Source organism: Corapipo altera, unplaced genomic scaffold (genome assembly GCF_003945725.1).
Source record: "Corapipo altera isolate COAL_440 unplaced genomic scaffold, ASM394572v1 213, whole genome shotgun sequence".
Taxonomy (NCBI): domain Eukaryota; kingdom Metazoa; phylum Chordata; class Aves; order Passeriformes; family Pipridae; genus Corapipo; species Corapipo altera.
In genome coordinates, this window is record NW_020885129.1 from 26,859 (window position 1) to 37,577 (window position 10,719).

The window sequence follows — 10,719 nt, forward strand, 5'->3', positions numbered from 1 at the left end:
GGCCCCACAAGGATCACCAAAAATCCAGCTCCTGAGTGAGGGACTGAACCCACAACCCTGGTGTTATCACCAACCTCCTGAGCTCATCTCAGGGTTTGCACAACCCGGGGGTTTGGGTTTTTGGGATCGGGCGGGGCTGTCCCACGCGAGGCCAGGAATTGGGAGTGGATGTCTCTGGGAGATTCCAGGATTCCCTGGAGTGCCAGGACCCCCACCAGCCCCCCGGGCCCTACCTGTGTGCGTGCGCTTGTGCCGCTGCAGCTCGTCGGAGCGGGTGAAGCGCTTCCCGCACAGCACCCACGTGCAGATGAAGGGCCTCTCGCCCGTGTGCCACCGCAGGTGAGCCCGCAGGTGAGAGGTCTTCCCGTACACCTTCCCGCAGCCCGGGATGTGGCAGATGTGCTGCTTCTTTTTACCTGGATCCCCAGAGCTTCTGTCAAAAAAAAAAAAAAAGGGGAAGAGTTAGACCCCTCCCTTGGAGGGAGAACTGAGCTCTGCTCTGCCTGAGTCAAAAAAAGTCTGGATGAGTGAAAAATCAAAGGGGATGTTGCTCCAAACCCAGTTTTTGTCCCTTGGTGTAGTTTGTCTTTGCTCTCTGTGTAGAGCAGCTCTGGTGTGGGGAGAGCAGTGAGCAGACACCCCAAAAACTTGGGAAGAAAAGGTGAGAATTTGAGTTGTGAGCTGGAAAATGTGAGTTTTGGGAGGTTTTTTCTGGCTCACTCGTGGTTGGTGTCCATCCCAAGGGGAGACATGCTGAGAGGTTGGGGGACTCCTGGGTTGTGCTTCTCTTTCTTTTTGCCTTAAAACAGGTGACAGTGAGCTGGGGGGATGTGGATCTGCTGGAGGGCTCTGCAGAGGGATCAGGACTGACCAGAGCCACGGGATCAACGGGATTAGGCCCACGGTGTGAGGTTCAACCAGGCCATGTGCTGGGTCCTGCCCTTGGGTCATGACAGCCCCATGGAACACTCCAGGGATGGGCAATTGCAGCTGGAAAGCTGCAAAAGGACCTGGGGGTGCCCAGGTGGAGATGGGGATGTGGCACTTGGGGACATGGGTTAGTGGTGGCCTTGGCAGCGCCGGGGGAACAGCCAGACTCGGTGACCCCAAGGGCACCTTCCAAGCTAAATAATTCCACTGGGGATGCTGGATCCACGGGGAAGCAGCTCACCTGCCCTCTCCTTCTTTGCAGTAGGGACAGGTACAGGCTTCCCTCCGTGGTTTCCGTCCCTGCTGGGGCTGTGGGTCGGGGCTGGTCTCTCCCTCCTCCACCGCCGCGCTCTCGTCCCCCAGCCCGTCCCCACTGGCACCGTGCAGACCCAGCTGAGCTCCGTGGTCACCTGGAAGAGAATGGGAGGTTCCATGAGAGTTATGGCACGTTCCTCACCTGGGAGAGAGGAAGTTTGGCATTAGGGCTGGCTGCTCTGCCCCCGAGTGCACAGGCATCAGGATTTCCTGGGAAAAAGGGAGTGCTGGGCAAGCCCTTTGCTGTCGAGGACCGAAGCAATCCCAGATCAAAGCACCAACCAGGGAGCAGAGCCTGACTCGGCTCTGCCTACATCACAGGGCACAGGGAGCAGCTGGGATGCCATCCAAGATGTCATCACGTGTCCATGCCCCAGCATCCCATGTCAAAGCACACGTAAAATCCACATATCCCTGCAGATGGTCCCCTCTGGTCACTCAGGGGAGGGGGAAACACTCGGTTGAACCACAGCCTGTAACCTGGAGCTGTGGCTCCAGCCCTCGCCCCACAGCCCCAGGATGCACAGGAATATTGTCCCAGGCCAGGCCTGGCTGCCTGATGCCACCCCAGGGAGGAGGAAACTGTCCCTCTGATGGTGACACAGTTTGAAGCCTCACCCTGAGATCTTTGGTTGAGCCCTCCTGCACCTCAGCAGCCACATTCAAGATCAGCAATTTCAGGACAAAACCTTTCCAGTGCACCCTCTTCTCCAGCTCCTGGGATGTGTTTACAGTCAAACCCCAGCAAGGAGGGAACCAGGGAGGGGGTTTTAAGCTTTCTAAGCCAACGCCGACAGCTTGTTACAGCCACGGATTAGAGATTCCCCCCCAGCCGGGAAGAGCTGCTGGAAAAAAAAAGGAGAAAACACACGTTCTCTCCCAAAAATACACTGGGGAGGGCGAGAATCCAGCCCTGACGCCTTGGAATGGCTTCAATCCTCAAACATGCAAAAGCCCACGCGGCGTTTTCCAGCCTGTTGGCACGTCAGGAGGAGGGGAACAAACCCAAATCCTCCCGCTGGTAATCTCTGGCTGCATCTCATCAAGGTATAAAGACATGATGGGGAGGGAAGGCAGATCCCAGACGTGCAGGGATCATCCCTCACTGACCAGGAGAGCCCAGATCTCCAGGATATGGCAGGTTCAGGGGAAAGCTGGATAATTCATGTTTATTATCCCCACTAATACACATCACTGCTAAGACTAAAGCTTCCCTGGAGGCTCCCAGGCCCCTGCTCCACGCTCAGGTCAGCAAAGCCCTGTAAAAATATATTCATGGAGCAAGGAGGGGGGGGTTAATCCTTGGAAAATCCTGGGGAGGAAAGAGGGACTTTGGGAAGGCAGGAGACAGGAACTGATCCCAGCTCCTGAACCCAGCCCTGCTCTGCCAGCACGGGATGGGGACCTCTGAGACCCCCCAGAAACGGGGCCGTTTGCTGATCTCCCACTAAAAACCCCAAACCCCGGAGCCTTGGCTTGGGAATTCTCTCCAGACAAGGCCTTCCTTGTCTCCTACCTGCTGCTCAGAGGAAAAACGCTTTGGTTTGGTCGCTTTATTTAGCAAACTAACAGGAGGCGAGAAATGCCCGGTGGAGAGGAGAGAGAGGAGCTTTCACATCCACCCCAGCCGACCTCAGGAAAGGGGAAACAGACCCCACGTTCATTTTTAGGGGAAGAGCTGGAAATAAAACCCAAAACCAACAAACCAGGGCTCCTTGTGCAAACTCTGCACCACTGGCAGCTGTGCCAGGGCAGAGGCAGGAGAGGACGAGGGGGGGGAGTTGTCACCATGCACGACGTGGCTTCCAGGCACAAGGAAGTTTTAAGGCGAAAAGAAAGGGAAGAAAATTCAGGGAACCCTCAACCTCTTGGCATGTCTCCCCATGGGATGGATGCCAGCCATGAGTGAGCTGGAAAAAAACTCCAAAAACTCACGTTTTCTAGCTCACAACTCAAATTCTCCCCTTTTCCTCCCCGGTTTTCAGGGTGTCTGTTCACTGTTCTCCCCACAGGACACGCCAGAGCTGCTCCACACAGAGAGCAAAGACAACCAAGCTGCACCAAGGGACAAAAACTGGGCTTGGAGCGACATCCCCTTGATTTTTTGACTCCTGTGATTTCCTCAATGATTTGCAAAATGAGTTAATCTGCACTAGGAGCTCATTCATGTAAATGACCCAAGCTCTGCCTCAGCGAGTCCTCGGAGCTCAGGGAACACAGGGCCCAGCTGCACGAGGATGGGGCAGGTTGGGAGCCTGTAGCCCTTTGAGTAATTGTGCTTTAATTTGGGGGTTCATGAATCGAGAAGTCACCAGCCAGTTGGACAACTCCTGTAATTGCCAGAGGTTTCTGTGCGTCACAAAAAATGACACTTCCTTTGGAGAGGGAATAAATAGGGCTGGAGCTGATGGGTCAAGAGTGAGGTAGGGAATCACCTCGTCCACTTTGTGACATCCCTGAATCCTCCAGGACTTGCCACACACCTTTGTCGTGCTGCAGACTGACAGACAGAGCTCCTTTGCTCTCTTAATTCCTGTCTGGATTGCCACAAAAACGGGATGAACCCTCTGGTCTTGCCATAGCCTTCACTGGGGCGAAAGCACTCAGAGCACCCTCACCCCATAGTACAGGCAGGTCCCATCAAACCACCCCAAAACCACCAGGGGAGGTAAAGAGAAAAATCCCTGAGTGAGGAGTATGAAAGGGAGGACAAGGGCGATTCCCACGGGAGAAGAAGCCCAGCAGGCCTCTCCCACCACACGTGAACCTCCGGATGCCTCTCGCCCACTGCAGCCAAGGGCAGATGCTTCTCCGAGCCACAGATCCCGAGTTTTTAATCACATCCCTCCACAGAGGAGGAATCTGTGCCTGTATCACTCACAGCATCTAACCCAGGCATCCTGGGATGGGATGGGGAGCCAGCTGGAGGTGGGAGCCGACTGTCTTGAAAGGAGCCACATGGAAACTCCCCCAGCCCCGGGAGCCAGGATGCGGCTCCTGCACGGGGCGATAAGGATGGGGCTCCAGCAGGGCTGGGGTGGGCACAGATAAAAGAAAGGGGCAGATCAGGGCCCGGCAGACGGGCCGGAGCCGGGACAGGGATCTCTCCCGGGAGGAGTCCCGGGGTGGGTGCGCGGCACCCGACCCGTCCGACCGGCGCGGCTGCCAACCCGCTCCCAGCCCCGAGCCGAGCCCTGGCCTGGAGCAAGAGGAGGAGAAAGACAAGGAAAAGCAGGAGAAAGAGGATCAGGGCTGCCCCGTGAAGCCCCAGAGCCACAGGGATTTTTTGTGGGGCACAACCTCCCCGGGACAAAGCTGCACTGCGTTAACACAGCCTCTGTCGGGATCACCCCCTTTTCCCAAGCAAACCCTGGGATCTCTCGGGATTTGTGTCCGTCCTCCTGTAAACAACAGGGAGAGAGGTCAGTCAAGGAATCCAGAGGGGATGTAAAGTCCAGCTGGGTTGGAATTTAGAGGAGGAAGTTTCACAATATGACTATTTTCTGACGTGATGTCATGGGCGCAGTGAAACAAAGCAACGGCACGTCACGGAGAGATCCTGTCAGGGCTTGATTCCCATTTTCCCCTCCCCTCCACACTCCATGCCATGCAGTTGTCTCATCAAGGCCCTGCTACAAAGCTGCCCTTAAAAACAGAAAACAGGAAACAATCAGGTCTTTGTGCCAGTGGCCTGACTCTGGGAAGAGCCCTGGAAGGACAAAGTGGCAGCAGAGAGCCAGGATGTGTTTGGTGAACGCATTCCCAAGGGTTACTTCCCCTGTGGAGGTTTTTTTCCTTTCAGGGCAGCCCTGATGTCCAACTGCTCAATTCTCCCACAGCCTCTATCCCGAGCCTTGTGAAGGAGCTCGTCCTGTCCACACATCCCTGGGCAAGGGCACCCCCCAAGTCCCACCAGTGCTCCGGGCACCCACCAGCTCCATCCACCCCTAGAATCAAACATCCTTTAGTGTCCCCCAAAACAAGGGGGTTTAACTCCAGAGCTGAGCTCAAGGGAAATCACCAGCCAGGTTTACCCAGCACACACCTCAGCCAGGTAGGGCTCTGCCAGGGGCAGGGACACGAGGGTAGAGCCACCAGCACTACATGGACATGGAGCTAAGAACAGCCTCCTCCTCCCTACGGTAAAAGGAGAAGAGAAACCCCGGTGTCACAAACTCCCTGCCACCCCCCCTGCCCATGCAGGACGTCCCCTCCCTGAGCGGGCTCATGGTGACATTGGGGTGACTTTGGGGTGACGCTGCTCTCCTGGCTCACAGCCCCACTAAGGGGTCCCGGTGTTCCAGCCCACACCAGTGCCCAGCACACCCCCAGAGCCCCCGTCCCTCACCCAGGCCAGGCCTGGTGCCCGCCCCGTGTGGGGAGCGCTGGCACCAACCCCAGGGCGGGTTTTGGGGCACTGCCAGCCCAGGAAATCCCCTCCCTGGCTCTGCGGGCGCCTTCCCCTCGGAGCAGAGCCAGCTGCAGGGCCTGTTCGCCCACATACCAGCCCCTGACAGTCACAGACCTTCCTGTGCCTCCTTCCAGCCCGGCTGAGGAGGAGGAGGAGGAGGAATCAGCCTTCAAGCCACCTCATTAGCACAGACGCTGAGTTCCATCGGCTCTGCCTCATGCCCAGGGAGTAAAAAAAGCTGAGTTTTAAAGCCCTTTTCAGGTGTAATTTTCTCCTGGGGGGGCCTCTTTCCTTTGCCAAAAGGAAAGTTAAAAGCAGAAATGTCACCAGCAACTGCCCTTGAACTCCTGCAGGGCTGGGAGACACAGTCCCCCATCCACAGAGTGGGGTCAGGAGAGGGGTCATGGAGAGGCTGAAGACCCCAAGGAGGATGAGCTGAGCTCTGGCAGGTTTGCAGGAAGGGGCAGGAGATGTGGCACTGCCAACCCAGAGGGACAGCTGGGACCACCAGAGCCCTTGCCACGCACCCCCATTTCCCACCCACCACCTCAGAACACGCTGCAGGATCCAAGACCAGCTACAGTCTCCCCTGCCCAACAAGCCTGGGGCTCGTTTTCCGTTCTCCTCCCCTGGAAACAGAGGAGCTTTTTCTGCTACAAAAATCCCTCCCAACTCTTCGCCTCGGGCAGAAAGTTCCAGCACATGTGGGGCGAACTCACAACTGCCGGGGAGGCTCCACACGGAAAACACTCGGGGATTTGGACGACGGGCAGTGTTGGGAACAAACTGCTCTCTCAAATTCCCACTGGGAGGGACCCACACTCTCAGCCCCTGGTGGGATGGACCCAGGTCCAGGGGGGTTCAGCACCTCCTGAAGAGGGGCTGGGGGACAAAAGGACTCATCGCCACGTCTGACTGGAGGAAAACTTCTCCAGCCTGGAGTCAAACCACGTAAATCTTGTCGCTGGATCGGCACCAGGAAGCTTGTCCTGGCCAGAGCTTCCACCATCTCATCCCAGGAGCCTCCCGGACCATCCCACCGAGCTGGGTGCTCCCCAAAAGAACGCCTGGAACCCCTGCTCTGGCTTTTCAAATGTCAGCACGTCACGGCAGAGCGTGAGCTGCGAGCAGCGTGAGCTCTGAGCGTCACTTCGCGTCCTCGGGGCTGGGGCAGAGCCAGGCTGGGAATTCGTCACTGCGGATCAAGGGCCGAACACGCCGCTGTTCAGCAGCAGGAGGGGGAGGAGGAGGAGGGGGAGGAGGAGGGGGAGGAGAAGGAGGAGGAGGAGGAGGGGGAGGAGGTGGCGGCTCCCCAGCGTGAGCGCGTTGGATGGGTGGTCTCTAGAACGTTCCTCCCTGTCCCACCTCCGGGGGGCAGAGCCAGGCACGAATACAGGAACTGGGACTCGCCCATGCGTTTCTCCAGCGCCTTCAAAACAAGGAACAAGCTCGGCCTCGGCGTGAGCAGCCCCAGGCACAGGGATCAGGGAGGGGGGAACCGCACACAGACCCCCAACTCTCCCCTGCATCCCCACGGATCAAAGAGGCCACGGGCGTCACCCCCCTCCGGGTCCAGCCCCTCGCGGGTCTCTCTGCTCGGGGAAATCCAAGGATCAGGCTAATCCCGGGCTGTAGTAACCCGTGGATGCCTGCGAGCCAAGCTGCTGTAGCAACGGCCCAAAATAATGCTGCAAAACAACCCCGGGAGAGCAGCAGCCGCCGCCTCTCGCGAGAGGGGAGCACGAGTTGGATTGAGCAACATTTTCTGCTGCCTCTCAGCTGTGACTAAATCCAGCAACAGCCCTCTTAGCCAGAGCCAGAACAAAAAAAAAAAAAAAAAAAAAACACCAAAAAAACAAAAACCCCAAGGAAAACAGTGGAAAAGCAAGCAGAGAGCCTTCCCAGAACCGATTCCTTCCGCGGAGGGAGCTCACGGCCCCTCGGACTCCAGGCACGGCCCCTCCAAGGGAAGCCAAGGAGCCTCCAGCTCACTCCCCACACCCACATGTCCCCCCTTCCCGGGCAGTGGGAGGCGATGGAACAGATCCAGAGGGATCTGAGCAGGGTGCCCTGTGCCCACGGGACCATGAGGAGGTCATGGTGTCCTGCAGCAGCACCCGGACACTTCACTTTGTGCCCTTTCTTCCTCCCCTGTGCGGAAATTCCCCGCGGCTTCGTGACTGTGTTTGTTTTGACGGGGTTTTCAGTTAATCCCGAGTTTTCTACGGCCCTGACTCTTTCCTCAGGCTCAGCTGAGGAGCTGAGCTGGACTTGGGTTCTCCCCTCAGCCCCTGGGTGGCCATCAGGGCAGGACAGTGGCTTCACACAAACCCACACATCCCCCCCCCGTTCCCCCACCTTCCCCCTCACAGCCACCTCCTCCCTCTTCACTCAACCCAAGAGTTAATCAGCTCAGAAACCCCCCCCCCCCCAAAAAAAAAGACTTTTAGTGCCTTGTGGTGATCCACAGAGCTTTCATACTTCCTCCCGAGGGAGGAAGCCAGCCCAGATGCCAACTCCATTTGGCACCGACCACCCCCAGCCCAGCCCTGGCACGGCCCAGACGCGGCTGAACCCGGCCGGGTGACGCCACTTCCCCCTCACCTTCCTCTGCCTGGCTACAAACAGGAACCAAAGCACTCACCAGGGGCGTTGGCGATGGCCAGGGGCAGCCCCTGCAGCTGGTGCACCTGGATCCCGGATGCTCCCAAGGCACTGAGGTTAATAGTCTGGAGGCCCGGCACGGAGGAGAGCTGGGCAGCGTTGACGGTGACGGTGCCGCTGGGGAGGGAGGCGATGGGGGTCAGCGTGGTGCTGGTGCTGCCCGTCTGCCCCAGCGACACTCCCTGCATGGGGGCCAAGGTGATTGTCTGGGCCTGGGGGTTCTGCACCTGCAGGTTCTGGAGCTGGATGGTCTGCCAGCTCACCTGCCCGTTGGGACCCACCGTGGGCGTGCGGATGATGATGGGGCCGGAGTTGGGGACAGCTTGGAGCTGCAGGTTCTGCAGGGCGTCCTGGGAGATGGCTTGAGTGGCAAAGGTCTGGCCGGAGAGGGGGGTGGTCTGGAGGGCCTGGATTGTCTGCCCTCCTTGGACCAGCTGGGGCTGGATCAGGATCTGCTGCTGCTGCTGCTGCTGTGACTGCTGGCTCTGATCCCCCTCCTTCTGCTGCCCCGGCTGCAGAGCCACCCCGGACACGGGGCTCTGCAGGGAGTCCGAGCTCGGGACACTGCTGGCCCTCTGGGGCGTCTGTGCCTGCGAATTGGTTCCCACCGTGGCGCTGGTGGAGAAATTCATGACCCCCACGTTACTGGTGGTGGTGGTGGTGGAGTAGCTGTTGGCGTTGGTGAAGAAGGCGCCCGAGCTGGCCTGGGACGAGGCCGTGCTGGCAGAGCTGCTGGTGGCACCCGAGGTGGCCGGCTGGGAGCTGCTGTCCGGGGAGCCCGAGCTGCTCAGGGTGCCCGTCTGGGACGTGGGCGCCAGGCTGGCGGCCACGCTGTTGACCGGCAGCAAGGTGATGTTGCCGTTCAGGGCCACGGGCACGTTGGCCACGTACTGGGTCTGCCCGGAGAGGCTGTTGTTGGCCAGGCCCACGCCCTGGATGGGCACTGCCTGCTGCAGCAGGTTGGGCATGGCGATGAGGTTGCTGCTCCCCGCGCGGCTCGTGATGATCTGCTGGTTGGAGCCGGGGATGATCTGGAGCTGCCCGGAGGCATCCTGCTGCACGTTCACCTGGGCAGGGGTGGTGGCAAACTGCAGCTGCTGCCCGTCTATGGTCTGGAACTGGGGGATCACCTGGTACTGGATGTTGGGGATGACTCCCGGCAGGCCCGTGAGCACCTGCTGGTTCTGCAGGCCCGAGGCGGAGGTGACCACGTACGGCCCCGCGCTCACCGGGCGGCTCTTGGAGGCGTCACCGCTGCCATTGCTGCCGTTGCTGCCCGGCTCCTTGGAGCCCGTGGGGGTGCTGGAGCCCGCCGAGATGATCTGCCAGCCGTTGGCAGACTGGGCGATCTGGGCGGCGGCCGCGTTCAGGTCGAGCTCCCCGCTCCCGCCTTGCTGGCCCTGGGAGCTGTTGGAGTTCTCGTTGGGAGATTCGATGCGGCTGCAGGTGGCTGCCAGCAGGGCCAGCGGGGAGGGCTGTGACTCCTGGGAAGGAGAGGAGGAGTTACACGGAGAGGAGGAGGGAGGCGGCCCCAGGGGCAGGCCCGAAATGGAAAAAAAAAAAAAAAAAAAAAAAGGGGAAACAAAAAAAACTTAAAAGAGAAAGCAGGGAGGAGCGTACTCGGAAAAGATAAACACTCCTTCCTGAGCGAACCCACCCATAGCCGGAAAAATACAACTGCCAGGCAGAGCGCTGTCAGGCTGGGACGGCCTGAACCCACAGGGAAAAGCCCTCTGGGAGGGAGGAAAGGGGAGGGAAAGGCGAGAGAACACGGCTCCTCCACCCCGGAGCCGGGAAATCTCCCTGCAGCAGAACAAACCCCCGGGAAGGCCGGTCCTTGCCGGGCTCCCCCGACCTGGAGAAGGGCCAGTGGGGGCTGTGGTGTTGTTGGGAGCAGGGGAACTGCGTGTGTCAGCGAGGAGGGGAAGCCCCGGGCGGCGCAGGCTTGGCAGTGCTCGCCCTCCCCTCCTCCTCTTCCTCCCCCGGTGCAACGCTCGGCCGGGCCCAGCAAACACCTCGGCCCGGCCCCTGGACTTTGCCACGAGTTCCCCGGGGTTGAGCAGAGCCGGGCAGGGGCCGGTCGTCCTCCCCCACACCCCCTGCACTGACCTGGGCCTCCCCGCCGCCGGCGCTGCTGGTGCTGCTGGCGTCGCCTTCGCCCTTGTCGGGCTTCACCGCCGACATCTCCTCGGGGCTCTCCTGGTCTGCGCGGGAGGGGAACGACAGCCCGCGTTACAGACATTTTGGGGCAGGGGAAGGGGCACGAGGAGCAGGAGAGCCGGGCAGGGCTCTGGGGATGGGGGACACACACACACACACACACACCATGTGCTCCGGAGCGCCGGTGGGAAGGGGTTTGGGAAGCGGAGGGAGCTGCCAAAGGGGAGCTGGCAGCGGGA

At 59.6% G+C, this 10,719-nt stretch overlaps 1 protein-coding gene across 1 annotated transcript in view; it reads right to left on the reverse strand.

Moving 5' to 3' along the window:
- Nucleotides 1-10,713, reverse strand: part of SP1 (Sp1 transcription factor) — an 11,409-nt gene extending 696 nt beyond the window's left edge. The window contains exons 1-5 of the mRNA XM_027670038.1: nucleotides 10,646-10,713; nucleotides 10,430-10,524; nucleotides 8,301-9,804; nucleotides 1,172-1,340; nucleotides 234-433 (exon numbers count right to left, since the gene is read on the reverse strand). Of these exons, the coding sequence (XP_027525839.1) occupies nucleotides 234-433; nucleotides 1,172-1,340; nucleotides 8,301-9,804; nucleotides 10,430-10,504 (1,948 nt within the window). The 5' untranslated portion in view covers nucleotides 10,505-10,524; nucleotides 10,646-10,713. The remainder of the gene's footprint in view (nucleotides 1-233; nucleotides 434-1,171; nucleotides 1,341-8,300; nucleotides 9,805-10,429; nucleotides 10,525-10,645) is intronic.
- Nucleotides 10,714-10,719: the final 6 nt, after the last annotated feature.